The sequence below is a fragment of the Phyllobates terribilis genome, unplaced genomic scaffold, assembly GCF_046119375.1.
Source record: "Phyllobates terribilis strain yellow unplaced genomic scaffold, ASM4611937v1 Scaffold_16__1_contigs__length_26959993, whole genome shotgun sequence".
NCBI classification, from domain to species: domain Eukaryota; kingdom Metazoa; phylum Chordata; class Amphibia; order Anura; family Dendrobatidae; genus Phyllobates; species Phyllobates terribilis.
Genome location: NW_027362776.1, coordinates 6,946,894 through 6,967,781, shown reverse-complemented (window position 1 = coordinate 6,967,781; position 20,888 = coordinate 6,946,894). Strand labels below are relative to the sequence as shown.

The window sequence follows — 20,888 nt, the reverse complement described above, 5'->3', positions numbered from 1 at the left end:
ATTGGTTGAGAATCTCCATATGGCAAAGCTAAAATCTCCTTCGTGACCAAATCCACAAAGACTTTCAATGCAGGGCAGGTCTGTAATGTCGGCATATTAGTAGATTTGGGCTTAAGGATCTTCTTTTTCCATTTAGAGCATAATTTGTTTTCATTCTCTAATTCCCCTACTTGGTTCTCTGTGTCTAATTCTTCCAAAATCTCTAACGTCCTCAATTCTTGGCTCGACAAACTTGATGTAGGTTCTACTTCCTGAGAGATATTGCCCCTACTTGATTGATCTGAGTACAATTTTTTAAAAATTAACTTTCTCTCAAATAAGTGCAAGTCCTTAATAATACTAAACTTGTTCAAATGGGTTGGGAGACAAAAATTCAGGCCCTTCTTCAAAACATTTGCCTGACAACCTGTAATAGTGTGTTTGGACAAGTTAATTAGTCTTAGGGCATTCGTGTCAGCTGTATCTGAGTTTCTCACTTCCTCCTGTTCTTGTTCTTGATTGAACCTCTGAATCCCCATCTGCCTCTGTCCCGTAAAAAAGGTCCCGTGGGGTTAGGGTTATTATCCTGGTCTGCTCTTCTACTTCCATAAGGAGGTTCAGAATCAGATTCTGACCAGTTACTACTCTCTGCATCCGTGCCAGAAAGTGAGTGAGTGAGTGAGAACGCTGTGGGGGAGATAGTGTGCTTTGATCACCACGTGAAACTAATGATACACACTGGCAGCTAACTGCATGTTTGATCTCTGCAATAAATAACTGACTGCAAGCAGACCACTCGCACACAGAATGTATATGGTGTGGGAGAAAATGAGCACTCTTATCTTTATGGGTATGATTTAGTAGATCAGCGGTATTAACCACATATATTACCCACAAGAGGCTCACTAGTAGAGAATTAATTATTATCCCTCACATTTTTACGGCATCTTATATATGGAATTTATAATAATCAAATTATTTGACAGAGAGTGTTGGGACACTTGGGACACACAACTTATAATACCCAGCCAATAATTATAGGGACATCGGCTGTGGATAATTTATTTTTGTGTCCTCACATTTAGAATAAGTAACTTGTGGGCTAGAACTGCTTAAAAATACACAGCAGTAGCCCTATATACATCATTTGATGTATGAATATTCATTTATAAATAATTTTTATAAAACAAGTTTTTTTATTATATTAATAAAAGTTAAATTTTATTCACACATCTTTTTCTTTCTTTATACCCTTTCCAATCTATACTAGTTGAAAAATAGTATTTGGGGTACTGCAGAGCTCAGAAAAGAAGCACCATCTTGGAATGCAGATTTTTCTGGAATGGTATATGGGTGCTATGTCCCAATAACAGAGGTCTGGAGGTGCAAGAATAGCAAGAAACCCCTATTTTTCAAACTATACCCTCAAGGGATTCATCCAGGAGTATAATTATAATAATAATGCTTGTGGTTTTACTGGTGTATGAATTTATAATATGGTAGTATGTGTGAATTGTGCTAAGCACGTTAGGCTATAAAAGAGTGTTTTGTTAACAGGGTAAAATCCCATTTTAATAATTCATGGACATGTGGTATGCTTTGAAGCAATCCTTAATGAAAAGGCCAGGTTTCCCAGGGTAGATTGCCAATGGTAAATTGTGTCCTTTTATATTCCCTTTTTGGAGCATATTCCGCATCTTTTCTGTGTTCTTTCCTTGCAGGTTGGGGACCTCACCAGAGAAATCTTGCCTTAGTACAATACATACACCATTAGATTCAGAAGTACTCAGACCCTCACCTTCGGGAGGCCAAATATTAGGGCCTTCATAACTAGCTCCTGAAACTGAAGGAAGGTCCCCGTAGTGCCTGCACATCGAAAAAGCACAAAAGCAATGTACAATGCCATCTGTATGATTTTCAAGGCCAGCTTTTTGTACCATACTTTTGTTTTTCACATGGCACTGTATGGTTTCAGGACCTGATCTGGGAGATCTACAACCCCCCATGAATTTATTATAACCCAGGATACAATCTGGCTTCTATTGTTGTACTTCAGACAGTGATAGGGATGTTGTCACTGTGTATTGTGGTCAAGATAAGGACATATCTCCTGTCCTTATACTTGACCGCCAGCATGGTGTCGCTACATTGGACTCTGCCTTCACCCTTTCTGAGCAGTTGCCAAGTTGGCATCCAGTAGAGGCATCTGCATGCAACAGCACCTCTGCGAGATAGAGACTTGAAGAGTGGGATGCTGGTGTAGAAGTTATCCCTGTAAATATGGTAACCCTGGTCCATGAGTGGGTGCACCAATTTCCACACAATTTTCCCATTCACTCCCAGGACAGGGGGCATTCAGGGGGGTCAATCTGAGTGCCATTCCCTTCGTACACCCTAAATCTGTGGTTGTATCCTGAGATACTCTTGCATTTTAATTCTGCACCTTGCCTTCTTACTGGGCAAGTATTGTTTTTAGCCTCCCTTTGAAATGAATTAAGAGTCTCTTATATATTGCTGTTCCTTTAGGGCAGGGTTCCCCAACCCCAGTCCCCAAGGCCCATCAAGGTCGTGTTTTCAGGATTTCCTTAGTATTGCACAGATTGCCATCACCTGTGTAATAGTAAGGAAATCCTGAAAACACGACCTTGATGGGCCTTGAGTTGAGGAACACTGCTTTAGGGGATCAAGATCTCAGCAAATTTTCCGCTGAATTGTTCAATTACTGGCCGAATTTGGTATAACAGATCAAAGTTGAGATAGACTCGGGGAGGACATTGCCTATCATTATAATTCAAAAATTTTAGGATTGCTTCAAATCGTGTTATTGTCATAGCTAAATGGAAAACTAGAATTATGTATAAAATATCAGCACTTCAGTATTGCTGAATCTCATTTTTTTTCACTATGCTTATAGGCAGCACAATGCCCAAAATAGTCATAATTTCAGTTGCATTTTCAGGGGTTCATCTGGCAAATTATGTCGTGGGATTTTGGGTGAAAAATTTATGGGCATATAAATTTGTCAGGGCCACCATAAGATTTATTTTAATCTCAATGAAGCTTCCTTGGAGTAAGTGAAACACATCTGACTATATGTAATACTTCTGCATGTTGAAAAATGGGAAAATCACCAGGAAAAAGTAATGATTCCGGCACCAAGGGTATTCCAAACCACACCTCCAAAAGAGACTGGAGCCATAAACCAGCGCCTTAAACCACTCTGCCATGCTACGTTTTAATAGGAGATTAATTCATCGCACACTCAGGTGATGTGAATGCAAAGTTCATTTATTATAGGCAAAACAGATAATCAAACCAAGTTTCAAGGCGACAGTAGTAGACGATTCGGCCTTAATCATTAAGTCGCTACTGCAAAGGAAAGAAAAGAAATACAAGATGTGAGAAAAAATAATCAGAGCAAAGCAGTGTAAAAACATAATAATTCCAAAGAAGTAAAGGGAATGAAGGGGCATGACATAGAGAAGGGAAGGGTTAGGGTAATTGGCGGCGGGGGAGGATGGAGAAAGGGAGAGAGTCACAAGAAGTTATATTCAGGGTGGTCCAAAAGTAGGTGGCCAGAAAATAATATTTATTTTGATTTATATATAAAATTATATTTACTAACACAAGCATAACATTGACAATTAAATTTTATTCTGAACAATAATACAAAAGCCCTTAAATTTTATCAACGCAGGTACTCAAACTGTTTTCCATTACAATTGGCACAGCTTTGAAGTCTGCCTCTTACGCTTCGACAAACGTTTTTGCACAAGTCTCTTTGGTATTAATTTCTTGAAATGCATCTTTTATGTAATTTTTCAAATCCTTTTTCCACCTTTCATTTTCCAAAGAGTCTGTGAGGAATGAAAAGTGGAATCTGATTGGTTGCTAAGGACAATTGAGCCAGTTTCACTTTACACCATGTTTGATGAGGGAGATGATCCCTGTGACACAATTCCTTCCAGTCCTTATCTTACTGCCCGATAATGCTCTGCATTGTTAGTTCAGGGAGTTTATCTGATCTGATTTAGTTTCTCTCCTGATCTGAATTCTGTTCAGTTGCCTTCTGTCAGATACAGATAACACACCACCTATCTCTAAGGCTCTAACCAGAACAGTAAACAACTTCCCCACAATCCCCCTGGGGCTTTGCTAAAACACTCCCTGTCTCCTGTGACTGTGTTAACCCCTCTAATTGCTGAATGCTTCTGGAGCACAACACTTCCTGTATCTTGTGACTGTGTTAACTTATATAGTGGCTGGATGCTTTTGAAGCAAGAGCACTACTTCTGCATGTCACACATAGCCAGCTCATTCTGTTAAGGGAGGGCAATAACCCATCACGATTGACCAAGTGAGTGTCAAATTATTATTATTACAGAAAACCAAATGGAGGCAATGCGTGCTCTGTATTGGGAGGATTCAAAGAATCTCTGATCCCGTTTATTTTGCTTAGCATTTTATATTGTTTTGAGTTTATTAATGTACAATCATCTACTGCCGTACTACAGGCTTGAACCAATGTTAGTACAATTATTACGGAAACACATATATGGTCATATTATCGTTAGTTCGAAGCACGCTGGAAATTTACAAGGTCAATCCTGGCCTAGACTAGTTAGATAACAGGAGCAAGGTGTCTGAACAAAATATTCTCGTGAGAAAGTTGCATGGGAAGAGAAAGAAAGAATGTATGTTATGCAAAGAGTGATAATAACATGATTTTGAAACAAGCAGACAAAATGGAGTTGCTCTAGCATGAGTATCAATATGTCCTTTACATTCCCCCCTAAAAATTATGTTATTATCAACAATAGAGGTGCTTTCCCAGGGTCATGTTTTGAGCCTGAGGGACATTGGTCTTCACCCAATTAGTGCGCTTGTTACCAATTGAGGCTGTTGCGGCATGTCCACCCCCCCTTGTTTGTTGACATAATCATAAAGCTCAGATCTTCAGACGCGAGGTTGGTTGAGGCATGCAGGTAAAGGTCATCATTCCCTTGTCATCCAGGTCCTCAATGCTGGTTACATCTGGGAGGTCCGTGTATAGTAGCACTGGATGTCGGTTGACAGCGTCCTCCTTGCTCTCTGATGATTGGCAGGCTTTTCTCATGCAAAATGGGATACAATAAAAGACTAGTTTTAGTAAGACATACATTAACAAGATGCAAGCAGCAATATGCAACACTCCTGGTAATATTCCAGCAATTCATCCACCAATCCCTTTAAACCAATTAGCAGGATTTAAAAAGGATCAGTCCACCAACTGTCTTTGGTCAATTCATTATGTTTGTTATACTCTTCCCTGAGTTTCCTAATGTCTTCCATTTTAGTCTTTAACCGTATGGTAGAGTCGGGGTCAATATTGTGACAACAGGCTGGGCCTATAACTTGACACATCCCTCCTTGAGCTGCTGTCAAATAGTCCAGCACTAAAGTATTTTGATTAGCTACTATAATAAGTTGATTCTGCACTGCAACAGTAGTATTAATTACTTCCAATACACTCCAAATCTGGTGATCTAAGTAATCAGTGACTTCCACTAATTTGTCCCACATTTGTGTTACCATAGGGTAGAGGAAGACAGTACTGGCTATCTTATTGGGTATACTCATTTATACTAAATGAGGTCTTCCTGATGGGCGTGGGGTGTTGTCCTTAGCATGTCCTTAGATGGTATGAAGAGGGATGGCTCTCAAATCTACTTTACTATGGGGAATAAGATAAGTGGCTGGAGTTAGCCGGGCCAACGTACAAGTCCCCCCTACTCCGACTGTGAGCCATTTATATGCATTATTCCCACAGACCCAATATGTGGCTGATGGTAGATCCCATAAACAGAGTGCTGTAATACTAATTTATGTACCAAATCAATAAAAACTGTGTTATTTGATAACATACACCATGAAGGCATTTGTCCCAGGGGGCTACAATATCCCACATCCGGGTTGCGACATGTTGGATCACTAGGCTTATATTCAGAAAATTCATGTTTTACTGCTGTTGGGGTTGTCAGGAGCACTTGATATGGTCCGTCATACAGTGGTTCTAGTCCGTGTTTCCGAACATGCTTCTTCACATACACATAATCTCCAGGCTTGAGGGTATGACAACCTTCTGCATCAGCTGGATCTGGAATAGAAGATGATACTAACGCATGGGTGTTAGTTAAGGCTTTGGCAAGCTGAATCACATATTGCACAACATAATCTGTTTCTTCTGATAATTGTTGTGGGGTAAATCTAGCTATAGCTGGTTGTGACCCAAATAGTATCTCATAGGGTAACAGTTTGTGTTTCCCTATGGGGGTGGTGCGTATGTGATACAGTGCAATGAGAAGGAGCTCAGGCCACTGGGCCATAGTCTCCTGCATCATTTTGGTTAATTGCCCTTTCAGTGTGCCATTCAATCTCTCCACCTTGCCACTTGACTGTGGATGGTAAGGAGTATGTAACGTCACTGTTGATCCGATCATGGTAAGTATTTCTTGATATACGCATGAGGAAAAGGCTGGTCCTTGATCACTTTTGATAACTTCTGGAACTCCATACCGGCGAACTTCAGAGATCAGCTTCTTGGCGGTGGTAAGGTTGCAGCCTCTACCAATGTGCATCTTCAGTTGTGACAGCATATCCAGTATTCAGTATGAAACCTGCCAGAGATGTCAGCATATCTGGATACATCCGTATATAATGTAAGTTCTGGATCATCCAAGGGTACTTCCCCCACTAGAACAAGTGGAGTTGACTCCACAGTAATTTGTTCCAGACAATCATGCGGAGGAGACTCTTTCCCCTCTCCTTCAGGTGCTGGTAGCTGGTAGCAGGGTGGCTGGGTTGATGGTGGTGCACCGGTGTAATTTCACATTTTCTGGCAAAATCAACGAACACTGCAGCCACAGGTGTCTCTGTGTAGACAGATGTTTAGGTTGCTGTGTGGCGTGAACTGCTCGTAGACAGCTGGGGGAGGCCCTGGCTACCGGGTCCAGATGCGCTGAGTAATAACCGACTGGGCGCTGCTTTGTACAGTGTCTCTGCGTGAGTACTCCGGCTGCATGCCCTCCCGTCTCAGAGACATACAAATGGAAAGGTTGAGCACAGTCTGGGTTTCCAAGGGCAGGGGCTGTCATTATCCTTGACTTTAGTTGCTCAAAGGCTTGTTGCAACAGTTCTTGGTGGTCCTTGTTGTTTACATCAGCCAGAGTGTCTTCTTTTAATGCATCATACAGGGGCTGCATCAGAAGTGAGGCGTCTGGGATCCATTGTCTGCAATATGTACATAGTCCGAGGAACCGTTACTGTTCTATGGGATCTTTTGGGAAAAGTAGCAGGTAGATGGCCATCTTCCTTTCTTCTGTGAGATGTCTGGCACCCTGAGTAAGGCAGTGGCCTAAGAAGACCGCTTGACCGAGGCAGAACTGAAGTTTCGAGGCTGAGACTCGACAATTCAGTTTTGCTAGATGCTTGAGGAGGCTAACACTGGCCCTGATGGACATTTGCTCCGTGGGGGCACACAAAAGAAGATCATCCATGTATTGTAAAAGTACTACCTCAGAGTTGTCCAGCTGCCACGGCAGCAGACAGCTAGACATGTTCTTTGCAAACTGATTAGGGCTATTCTGCGCACCCTGCGGCATCACCGTCCAAGTCATTTGCCTGCCCTGATATGTAAATGCAAACGGAAACTGACAGTCTTTGTGTAGTGGAATGCTGAAAAATGCATTTGCTAAATCAATTACTGTAAACCAGACAACGTGTATGTGCATCTATTAGAAACTTAAGGCTATATGACCATCTAGAGAATTAGTTTACATCACCATATTTTAGCCCTAATGTCAAAGTGGACATAAATATGTGCTGTTGAGGGTAGTGGATTGATCAGACAACTTATCCTGAGCCCATATTTTAAGGGCTTGACAGAAGTCAACCCCACTCTCATACGTATTGGAGTCTAATGCTCTGTCACACACTGATCATGATGATCTTCCTCATACACATTCCGGGTGTAGTGTGTATTGCTGCCTGTACTCCGGGTGTGCCAAGATGGCCGCCACCAGAAGGAAGCATACTACAGGAAGGGTGCACCAAGATGGCCGCCACCAAAGGGACATCTGGTCAGAGGCCGGAGGTGATGCAATGGGTGTAGCAACATGGCCGCTGCAGGAAGGGTTGGAACTTTGGGCGGACATAGATATAACAGATGAGGATGGGGCACTAGGAGTGGCTTGGGTAGTAGCGAGGGGTGGGCCTTCTGGACCCTGGACGGGGTGCGTGACATGCAACACAATAATCTGCTGACAATGGATTCTGCTGGCCACAATTAGAACATTCCCAACAATTCATTATGCCGCCATTATCGGAGAGCAGTATCTTTGTAATACACATAACATAGCGTCTTTCCCTTATTGTCTGTATTTTCTAAATTCTCTGCTGTTCCATACCAAGCCAAAGCTATTTGTAAAAATCCTTTATCTTCTAACTTGCCCTTTTTCTTCTTCATAATTAACTGGCCCTTATCTTGTAGCTTGCATGTTTTAGTTAACCGTTTAAGTTTCTGTACATAACTTTTTCCTTCTTTCAATAAACCCAGCGCAGCATTTTTTCACATCAGCTGCATTTTGTAGCACAAAACAGTCAGACACTGCTGTTGCAGTGCTAGATAATTCTCCCTTCTTTCATAAAAATAATCAGTCCACTGTCTACTGTAAATGTTGTGGTCAGTCAGTCCACAGTGTAGTGTAAATATTAGAATCAATCGGTCCTTAGTTCAGCATAAATACTGTGCTTAATAAGTCCACAACTAGTGTTAATGCTGGGATGAGACGGTCTATAATCTATTGTGAATGTTGTGGTCAGTCCACAGGCTAGTGCAAATGATATAGACAGTCAGTCCACAGTATGGTATTATTACTGTGCTCGGTCGGTCCCCACCTAGTGTAAATACTATGGTCAGTCGGTGCACAGTCTATTGTAAATGTTGTGGTCAGTCATTCCAGAGTATTGTATAACTACTGTGCTCAGTCACTGCACAGCTAGTGTAAATGCTGTGTTCTGTCAGTCCCTGGTCTAGGTGAATCCTGTGGTCGGTCTCGCGCAATTATGGTATTGATTGTGTCACCGCTGAGAGCAGGTGTGTTATGAAATAAAAGACGGAGGATAATGAGAATGTTGAGGGAGAGAGAGAGAGGCAGGAGGTGAGAGAGAGAGACAGGAGGTGAGAGAGAGAGAGACAGGAGGTGAGAAAGAGAGAGAGACAGGAGGTGAGAGAGAGACAGGAGGTGAGAGAGAGACAGGAGGTGAGAGAGAGAGAGAGAGAGAGAGAGAGAGAGAGAGAGAGAGAGAGAGAGAGAGAGACAGGAGGTGAGAGAGACAGGAGGGAGAGGATGTGATGAATATCATAATAGGTCGAGAAGAGAAAAGATCATTTAAGAATGCATTAAAAGTGTAAAAGTGTTTAAGGTGTTAAATTTTCCCGTGGAGGGGAGGCTTCAGCTTGCGTTGTGGGATGAAGGCATCCAGCAGAAAAGGGGTAGATTAGTTGACTGTGGATTGTTGGAAGACGCTGAAAAGTTCAGGAAAGTTGCACATGAGATTTGTGGTGAGGGGTATGTTGCAATAGAGGAGGAGATGAAGCCTGGTTGTTTTAATTATTTTTATGTAAAGAAGGGAGAATTATCTAGCACTGTAATAGCAATGACTGTGACTGTTTTGTGCTACAACCGTGAAGGGTTATTGCCCTACCTCAACAATTCCACAGTGTAGCGCCAGCGGAACGTCACTTCCGGTGACACGCCCCACCGATGACGCACTTCCGGTCCGGTGCTACCTGCCGGCATTTAACCCCAGCCCCTGCTCACTGCCAGCACTGATGGTCTCAGCAAGGCGCGGGAGCGCAGCCTTTCCCCTCCTCGCCACCGTTTGGCTCTTTACATATGGGAACACCACCTATAAAGCACACTTGACGCAAGAGCACCTCATGCATCCTATATAAGGTATGGTCATGTCATCACAGACTCCCTGCATTGACACCATGACTAAGGGTCTACTCATAACCACATATACTGTGTCTTCTAGATTCCTGTGGCCTTATATCCTCTTGGGACTGATCTTAGGTAACCATTCTGCATACTAAACCTCTCCCCCTCTCCCCGGATACAAAATGCATAGCATTAACTCTACTGCCTTGATATTACAGCCCTCTACCTTGAACTTCATTGCCTTTACTTTGGTCTATGTATTAAGCACTATAATGATCTCAAACCACATAACAAGTAAGGAAACCCCATGCATTCCACAGTTTATGGTATTTCTGTAAATATGTGTATATGAACTGTATATATATATATGTATGTAACTTCTTGTGACTCTCTACCTTTCTCCATCCTCCCCCTCCCCTATTACTCTGACCCACTGACCCTTCCCCCACCTTCCCTTCCCTCCTCTACTTCATGCTCCTTCATTCCCTTTACTCCCTTGGAATTATTATTATGTTTTTACACTGCTTTGCTCTGATTATTTTTTCTGACATCTTGTATATCGTCTTTCCTTTACAGTAGCGACTTAATTATTAAGGCCGTATCGTCTACTACTGTCGCCTTGAAACTCGGTTTGATTATCTGTTTTGCCTATAATAAATGAATTTTGCATTCACATCACCTGAGTGTGCGATGAATTAATCTCCTACTATGACTAGGCACCTGTAAAAGTTGTGCATAGGGGGGTGTGGCCTGGACTCGGAGGATGTGAGTCGCAGGAGTCTGGAGCTCCATGGGGACAACCTCAAAAACGACTTCCACTGCAACTAGAAGTGATATTTAATTGTTGATTTTAGTTTGGTAATGTTTAATACGGCACCAGGATCATTTTGAGCCGGAGATTGAGAAGATTGGACATTTCTGACGGGAGTTATTCATCTCAAAAGCCAGCGGGTTAGCGGAGCTGTGGCTGAGGACCATCACCTGCACTCTTTGTAACATTAGCGGTATTCAGGTATAAGCCCCAGCCCCAGCAGCCTATGGAGCTAAAATATACATTCTTGTATTAAATTCATGTAGATCCATAGTGCTTAATCCCCAAAAAAGCTTTCCTGAGCCTATTATTCCCAAAAGCAGTGGTTGTGATCGTTATAGTGGGGCTGCGCGTGTCAACCGTTACCTGAGAAGGCTCCCTGTTGCCTCGTTTGCCACGGTTACAGGAGCTCAAGCATCGCCAGTCTGCGGTCACATAAAACTTTCTCAACATCATAATAGCATGGTTTCTTTGTATCTAATCGTCAAAGGAGGTTTCTCTGGGACTGCATTTGCCTCTGGGTGATCGTGCTGTAGGATAAAAGTGGTGCTGGACCGTGAAGTAAGTGCCGAATAGGATCGCTGGAGCGGCACTGCGCGTGGCGGCTGATATCAGAGAGAGCTCTTTAACATTCGTCACCTGACACCAGAAGATCTGGATCCCCAGGTGAGACCATTGTGTGGTCCCCTCAGCCCTGGAACAGTGTCACAACCAGGAGGAACAACGTCACTGATGGTCAGCTCCATACCCAATAAGCGCTGTTAACTTCTCTAAGAGCCTTGGAGACCTCTAGTACATACTACAGCTGCGGTTACGCTATGGCACAAAAACTCTTCTTCTACATTGCAGATATTTTGTTTGGTCTGTGATAGGAGCCCATCTAAGGAATGATATTTAAATCATAAGGATTTGGTACCATTGCAACCTGAGCCTGAAAAGTCTCTTACACTTAGAGCCTTATACTTTAAAGCCTATTCTTTGTCTCCACTAGCTGTTTGTTCATCTATTAATTATTTTATTGAGTATAATTTACATAGTCATCTACATATACAGTACAGACCAAAAGTTTGGACACACCTTCTCATTTAAAGATTTTTCTGTATTTTCATGACTATGAAAATTGTACATTCACACTGAAGGCATCAAAACTATGAATTAACACATGTGGAATTATATACTTAACAAAAAAGTGTGAAACAACTGAAAATATGTCTTATATTCTAGGTTCTTCAAAGTAGCCACCTTTTTGCTTTGATGACTGCTTTGCACACTCTTGGCATTCTCTTGATGAGCTTCAAGAGGTAGTCACCGGAAATGGTCTTCCAACAATCTTGAAGGAGTTCCCAGAGATGCTTAGCACTTGTTGGCCCTTTTGCCTTCACTCTGCGGTCCAGCTCACCCCAAGCCATCTCGATTTGGTTCAGGTCTGGTGACTGTGGAGGCCAGGTCATCTGGCGTAGCACTCCATCACTCTCCTTCTTGATCAAATAGCCCTTACACAGCCTGGAGGTGTGTTTGGGGTCATTGTCCTATTGAAAAATAAATAATGGTCCAACTAAATGCAAACCAGATGGAATAGCATGCCGCTGCAAGATGCTGTGGTAGTCATGCTGGTTCAGTATGCCTTCCATGTTGAATAAATCCACAACAGTGTAACCAGCAAAGCACACCCACACCATCACACCTCCTCCTCAATGCTTCACGGTGGGAACCAGGCATGTAGAGTCCATCCGTTCACCTTTTCTGCGTCGCACAAAGACACGGTGGTTGGAACCAAAGATCTCAAATTTGGACTCATCAGACCAAAGCACAGATTTCCACTAGTCTAATGTCCATTCCTTTTGTTCTTTAGACCGAACAAGTCTCTTCTGCTTGTTGCCAGTCCTTAGCAGTGGTTTCCTAGCAGCTATTTTACCATGAAGGCCTGCTGCACAAAGTCTCCTCTTAACAGTTGTTGTAGAGATGTGTCTGCTGCTAGAACTCTGTGTGGCATTGACCTGGTCTTTAATCTGAGCTGCTGTTAACCTGCGATTTCTGAGGCTGGTGACTCGGATAAACTTATCCTCAGAAGCAGAGGTGACTCTTGGTCTTCCTTTCCTGGGGCGGTCCTCATGTGAGCCAGTTTCTTTGTAGCGCTTGATGCTTTTTGCAACTGCATTTGGGGACACTTTCAAAGTTTGCCCAATTTTTCGGACTGACTGACCTTCATTTCTTAAAGTAATGATGGCCACTCGTTTTTCTTTACTTAGCTGCTTTTTTCTTGCCATAATACAAATTCTAACAGTCTATTCAGTAGGACTATCAGCTGTGTATCCACCAGACTTCTGCACAACACAACTGATGGTCCCAACCCGATTTATAAGGCAAGAAATCCCACTTACTAAACCTGACACGGCACACCTGTGAAGTGAAAACCATTTCCGGTGACTACCTCTTGAAGCTCATCAAGAGAATGCCAAGAGTGTGCAAAGCAGTCATCAAAGCAAAAGGTGGCTACTTTGAAGAACCTAGAATATAAGACATATTTTCAGCTGTTTCACACGTTTTTGTTAAGCATATAATTCCACATGTGTTAATTCATAGTTTTGATGCCTTCAGTGTGAATGTACAATTTTCATAGTCATAAAAATACAGAAAATCGTTAAATGAAAAGGTGTGTCCAAACTTTTGGTCTGTACTGTATTACTGTGTAGGTTAACATAGTTATATTCCATATTATACTTCGTTACTGCACTTTGGATCCATCCGGCGCTTTGCAAAGTTATTTAAAGTTTAAGTTCCTTATGTGATGCAAGGAGTTGTTGTCTACGGGACTCCTTCTGGTCTAATTCAAGCTCACTTTTGCTACATCTACTAGCTTAAACTATTTTATTCAGAAACAAGTAAGGGTCTTGTGAACTGACTCAAGGTCTGACTGCTACTATTTTATCTCCGGATCTACCTTTACATAAAATCTCAGGATTTCAAGCTATTATAATCACTTTACACTACAAGTTAGTCTTTTATTTAGTGTTTAGTCATATCAGTTGGAGGAAACTATATCAACATAACATTTTCTGTCTTTCTGGTAATTTAATTGTATTTGGGTTGATTTACATTACAGCTTTTTATAGCTTATTGGATATTTGATTAATTCTCCCATTTCAATTAGTAAACTTTTCATTTCTAATTTCAAAAGTGCAGTCAAACCTTTGTGATCCTATCTAGATCACACATTTAACATCTACTTCAAATAAGGTTAATTACCATATTTTGTTCCATACCCTAACATTGTTCTTTTTATTTGATGTCATATATCTGTGACTCAATGCCTTGTCACTTTTTATTCATGCATTAGCTTTATTAGACTAAAATAGTTTTATTTTCATTCTCTACGGTATCTCAATATCTCCGTTAGACTGATTATCTGGTCCTCCTATCCTAGTCCTCATTCACTCATATTTATTTTTCTATAGATTTAAATCTATTTTTATCCTTTTCAACAAGAATGAATAAAAGTGGAGCTAAACCAAAATCCAACATCCCCTCCTCGAACAAACCTTCCAAAACCTAGAGATAAACTTTCTCAACACCATTCGTATTGTAATCCCTCAGAAGCTCTACCAAAAACCATCAGTCCATTAAAGTCTAGATCTCCTCTCAAAAGGGTAGATACTTTACCACAATCTAATAATTCAATCGCATCCTTTTCTTATAGTAATTCTACTAAATTTGAAGGCCCTGTTAAAGCCCAAATGGATACTGTTTCTCTAAAATCTTTAACAAGAAAAGAAGTAGATAAAAATACTAATATTGACTTACATTTAAATCCTTTTCTTGATAAATTCCCAGCTGAAAATATGGATCTCTCGATCTCAACTAAAAGAAAAGAACTAGGTGACTGGGGCTATAAATTTACTTCTCCCCAAAAAGATTCTGAAGATGATTACGATGATTCCTCCCCAAACTTCAGTCCGGAAAAAAAACGCTTTAAAAAAGATCTTAAAGCACCCGCTTCTACGGAAAACTAAAATTATACCTCTGATATTGCAGAAGTCCTTCCGTTACATGGAGTAAATAATGCAGAGGCTTATATGATGAACCTCGCTAATAAGATCAATGAAAATATGAAGCTTAGTTTTGAAAAACAAACAGAACTTTTTCAATCTACTTTTGACCTTTTCATCAAAAAATTGGTGTACCAAGAAAAAAGAATAGTTGGAGTTCAGAATAAAACTGGAAAACTCTCTAGGGATAATCGAGGAAATCCGTAAACTCAAATCCAAAATTGCGTACCTAGAAGACCGTAGTCATAGGAACAATATAAAAATTTGTGGTATTTCAGAGAATGTTACTCCTAATAATCTCTCTGATTATGTTAAAACACTTTTTTAAAAAACAATTCCATCCTTATCTAACTCTGACCTGATTATAGATAGAATCCACCGCCTACCCCGCCCAGCAAATATCCCTATAGCTTCCCCCAGAGACACCATACTCCGTATACACTTCTTTACCACTAAGGAGAAAATTCAGAATTATCTCAAAGAGGAGAAAACCTTCCCTGAACCGTACAGCCATCTGAAAATCTTTGCAGATTTGTCCAAAGACTCAAGTCACCACTTCTCATAGGAACAGAGGAATTTCTTATAGATGGGGCTTTCCTCTGAAGCTTCTCGTATACTTTAAAGGGAAAATTATCCCCCTATTTTCACCTGAAGATGGATCTAATTTTATTTCCTCATTAAAAGATCCTTCTCAACTAAAGCCTAATCATCATCCCAACGATAAACGTTAAATTAGTCTCCTTTAAAATTTTTAGGTCTTACTTGATTCTAATCTAATTTTAATTTGCTCTTTGGTATTAGCTCATGTATCCAATGTATCACTCACGTACTTACTTCATCTTAGTTCAGTAATATCTATTTGATAGTATTATTACATTATATAAACTATGTTTATTAGTTTTGCATCTCTCTACTCTATATTTCACTTTTGTTAAATATGTATACATAACCTTTTCTCCTAAACTTAATTTATATTGTCACTTCATAGGTTGTTACCTCGTGATCTCTTTCCACGGACTTTTCCCCGAAAGAAGTAGAATCCTCTAACGTATAGGATTCCTTCAGGAGGACTCTAGTTTTGAGTATTACTTTGTCTTTACATTCTTTACTTATCATTATACTTTGTTGTCTGATTTTATTTATTTATTATTTTATATCGCTTTATTTCTTGTATAATTTCAGTTAACTCACTTATACCCATCTTGTAACGCTTTGTGAGGCACTTATATAGAAAACACAAGTATATTTTGATTCCAGCTCTTACCCACCGCATATTACTATGAGTATCAATCTTATATCCTATAATGTAAGGGGTTTAAATAGCCCCAACAAAAGGTTTACTTTATAGAGAGAAATTAATAACTCGCATGCAGATCTAATATGTTTGCAAGAAACCAAACTTATGAAGAATAATTACCCTCAATTCTTCCACAAAAATTTTCCACATATTTTTAAGTCCTTAAACACACAAAAAAACAGGCGTATTAACAATTATAAACAATTCCATTCCATTCAAATTTATCGAGGAACACTGTGATACTCAAGGCAGATACCATATATTGGTTTGCCAACTTGATAATCAACTATGTACAATAACAAATGTGTATGCCCCCAACAATCGACACAATAAGTTCTTAAACAAATTATCAAAAAAAATTACAATGATCAGGAGAGGCGATTTAATTATTTTAGGAGACATAGTCCCAGGAGAGGTGATTTAATTATTTTAGGAGACATAGTCCCTGATGGTCACCTAGATTCTTCATCCACAACTCATCACCTTTCTATTACCCTCAACAATTAGCTCTTTAAAAACTAATTATTTTATGCTTTCAGATGTATCAACACCACATCCAAAGAATTCACACACTTTTCGGACATCCATCAGTCTGCATCACGTATCGATCTTTTCGTCACCGACATATTTTCTCTTTCTAAATTTAAAAAAGTCGCAACTGGAGCAAAAACTATTTCTGATCACGCTAAAGTCATAGGTGAAATCATCTTGGGTCTCTCTTTAAAAAATAATTTCCTATGGAAGTGCAATTCCACCCTTTTACATAATCCACAATTCAAAGAAGAGATTAAAACATCCTTAAAAAATTACTTTGAGGATAATAGTTCCGATTCAATAAATGCATTTACTCGTTGGAGCGCGCATAAAGCCTCTATAAGAGGTATTATGATGCAAATCTCCTCCAGATACAAAAAAGCAAATAGGGCAAAAATTCTGAACTACAATACCAAATAAAAAGAAAAGAAACCCTACAATCTAGTCTTTCTCCCCCCTCTACCATAATACAACTTGAAATTCTGAAGCTTAGACAAGATTTAAAATCAGAAATTTTTTCGCATTATGAATCGGTAATTAAAACTTCTAAATACAAACTCTACTTGTCTTTAAATAAACCTACCAGATATATGACAAACCGACTGAAACAAAAAAGACTTCATAATAGAATAGACAAAATTATTTCCCCTGATGGCATACCTCTCTCACACCCTAAATATATAGTTGACGCATTTGCTAAATTTTACTACAAATCTCTATAATATTAATCTTCAATCTTCTTCCCCTCAACCAGATAAAAATACTATCGAGTCTTTCCTTTCATTCATTAATCTTCCCAAACTAAATTCTAATGATTTAGATTTATTAACCGCCCCTTTTACGATTAAGGAAATTGCTGTTGTTATCCAACATCTAAAATCCTTTAAATCCCCAAGCCCAGATGGTTTTATTAATGAGTACTATAAACCATTCAATGAGCTTCTTTACCTGCATTTATCTCAAATTTTTAACCTAGCATGCTCTCAAGGTTCTTTCCCAGCAGAAATGCTAGAAGCCACCATCATCGTAATCCCTAAATCAAAAGGTGAACTGGATAAAGTAAAAAATTACAGGCCAATTTCTTTAATTAACTCAGATAGTAAAATATATTCCAAAATCTTAGCTAACAGAATGAATTGTGTTCTCCCACTACTTATTAATAACGACCAAATAGGCTCTGTCAAAGAAATGCAGCCTACTGATGGTGCTAGAAGAATCATCAATATCATCAAGTTGATCAATTCCTCAAAACTTCTGCAGCTATTATTACCCTGGACGCTGAAAAGGCGTTCAACAGACTTAATTGGGATTTTTTTAAATTTTCGCTTTTAAAATTTGGCTTTAATGAACAATTCTTGTTATACATCATGGCTTTTTACTCTAACCCTAGTGCGAAAATTTACACAAATAACCATTTATCCAATTCTTTCCCGATTACTAATGGCACTAGACAGGGGTGTCTCCTTTCTCCACTCCTGTTTATAATAGCTATGGAACCCTTGGCCCAAATAATTAGAGAAAATCAAAAAAATCTTAGGTATTAATACTCCATCTCGTGAGTTCAAAATAAGTCTTTTTGTGGATGACCTACTGTTGACCCTCTCAGACCCCTTAAATTCTATTAAAGAACTTTCTAACATACTTAAACTCTTTTCAGACACATCATACTTCAAAATCAACGTAGAAAAATCAAAAATGTTACACTTCAACTTAAGCGATGCTCTAATCAACAAAATAAAAGATGTGTCTTCTCTAGGCTGGGCTGAAAAGGATATTACATACCTAGGTATAATCATTACTAAAAATGCTAACTCTTTAATACCTTCTAACTTGGACTCCTTAATTAGTACCATCTCTAAGAATTTTTCTATTCATGGAGGAAAAGATCTTTCATGGCTGGGCAAATCTCTAACGGTTAAAACCTTTATCCTTCCCAAAATTTTATATATTTTTAGAACCCTCCCTCTTAAAATTTCTACCTCTTACTTAATGAGTCTTCAAAATCTAATTAACTCATTCATATGGAACCATAAAAAAGCTAGAATCACTACCAACATCCTTTATAAAAGTAAATTATATGGTGCTTTTGGTCTCCCAAATATCACAGCGTATTATTTAGCCAACCTTATTAAACAAAGCATGTATTGGTTAACCCAAGATGATTCTCCGGCCTGGCTTGAATTGGAAACCTCATTAAATTATAATAAACCTCCACGCGACCTGTTCTACAAACATTTGTTTAATAAGTGTTCTAATGTCCCTACACATCCTATTTTTCAAGCCTCTATTTTTGCATGGAAGAAACTAGCCAAACCCAAAAGAGGTGCAGATAAATTCAACTTCCTTAAAAATCTCTCATTATCCTTCACTTCCTCCTTATACAAGTATACTATTCCTCCTTCTTGGTCAGAACATGGTTTAATTAAACTAAAAGATATTTATGACGGGACTAATTTCTCTCCATTTAAAGACCTAAATAAGAAATGTAATCTTTCCACAACTAACTTTTTGCAGTATATAACAATTAAGGATCACATTCATAATTTTCTCCTTAGTAAACCTTTAATTTCTGAGGCAACTGCCAACCTCTTATGTAACATTAATCATAAAATTTTCTGGAGTTGCAAGAGCATTTATAACTGGTTTAATAATGACACTGAGTTGGTTAAAAATACTTACTGAGTTTGTTAAAAATATGCTTAGGTGGGAATCAGATCTGAAATTATCTTTCCAACTTGAAAACTGGGAAGATGCATTAACTTATTCTTATGCATCTAATATTTCAATGTCGCTCCATGAAACATTCTATAAACTTCTCTCCAGGTGGTACTATACCCCCTCCAGACTTTTCCACATTAAGTCAAACAATTCGCCTTTGTGCTGGAGGAATTGCTGTCTTTACGGAAATCTCTTTCATATCTTTTGGAGTTGTCCTAAAATTTGATCCTTATGGGCCCATACATCTGACCTTATTAATAAACTATCTAGCAACAAAATTACATTTACCCCTCAGATGGCTTTACTTTCTTTGGGAATGGAGGACATAAAACCCTCAGAAAGGCCCATTATAATTCACACCCTTCTTGTTGTCAAAAACGCTATAGCATTCCATTGGCAAAAGTCTGATCCACCCAAATTCACAGATATTATGGAAAGAATTACTCTTCATATGTCATATGAACGAAGATTTGCCATTATCAATGATTGCTTTGACAAATATCTTAAAAAATGGTCACGCTGGTCTGAAGCCCATTCTTGTTCTACTGCTTAAATTTAAATGCCTCTTTGTCTCCATCTGTTTTATGGGTATACAGTATGTATTACTTTAGCTTAATTAATTTATAATACTCTGTTATACTCTCTACATTTATTAATGTCACACCATACACACTTTTGATTGTTACCCCTTCAATCTTACTGAGTTCTCCCTCCTTATTTTGCTCCCTTCCCTTTTTTCAAAGGTGTCACCCCTTTCCTTTACAACTACCACCCTTCCCCTTCCCTTTCCCTCCTCAATCTTCTTATTTATTTGCTTTAAAATGTTAATAAAAATTATTGGAAAGGTAAAACTTGTGCATATTGTAAAATGTGAAAATCACCAAGATCAAGTAAGGATTCTGGTCCTAGTGGGACTCAAACACACAATTCCAAAGAGACTGGAGCCTTAAACGAGTGCCTTAGACCACTCAGCCATGCTACTGTGTGCCCACGATGCGTTTTTCAAGCGTTTATGCTGCGGAAATTCGGCAGCATAAATGCTTCAAAAACGCTTGGTAATCCGCCCCCTATGGTCCCCAATGACAAGCCGCACTTTCAATGCCCATGCTGAGTTTTTTTCCGCAGCGTTTATGCTGCGCTCAAAAATCCGCAGCATGTCCATTAATTTTGCGGAAGCGCGGCGTAATCGCCGCCATTGACTTGCATTGAGACGCATATAATCCGTGTCAGTACATATGTACTCATGGATTATATGCGTTTCAATGTGCGGATGGTACCCAAGCCTCGAGGAGAGGAGACTCTCATCTAGACCAGGGTACCATAGAAACTGTAAAAAAAAGAATTTAAACTAAAAAATAAGGTTTATACTCACCTTCCGATGTCTTCCCGGTGTTTTGTCTGCTCCGTCCAGTGTCTTGCAATGTTCGCGTTGCTGTGAAGGACCTTCCATGACGTCACTGAGTCGTGTGACCCATCACATGGCTCAATGACGTCACCGCAGGTCCTTAACACCACCGCGAGCA

General features: G+C 39.6%; 1 protein-coding gene across 15 annotated transcripts in view; it reads right to left on the bottom strand.

Annotated features, from left to right (window-relative positions):
• Positions 1–3,249: 3,249 nt before the first annotated feature.
• LOC141176011 (uridine phosphorylase 1-like) overlaps positions 3,250–20,888 on the bottom strand; it is a 214,332-nt gene continuing 196,693 nt past the window's right edge. For 5 of the 15 annotated variants that reach the window (XM_073659972.1, XM_073659970.1, XM_073659968.1 and 2 more), the window contains 2 exons: positions 5,885–6,133; positions 3,250–5,085 (listed from right to left, as the gene is read on the bottom strand). In XM_073659972.1, the coding sequence (XP_073516073.1) occupies positions 4,928–5,085; positions 5,885–6,133 (407 nt within the window). In that variant the 3' untranslated portion in view covers positions 3,250–4,927. Of the gene's footprint in view, positions 5,086–5,884; positions 6,134–16,233; positions 16,275–20,888 lie in introns of all 15 variants that reach the window. The other 10 variants (XM_073659977.1, XM_073659978.1, XM_073659981.1 and 7 more) reach the window with 5 other exon arrangements.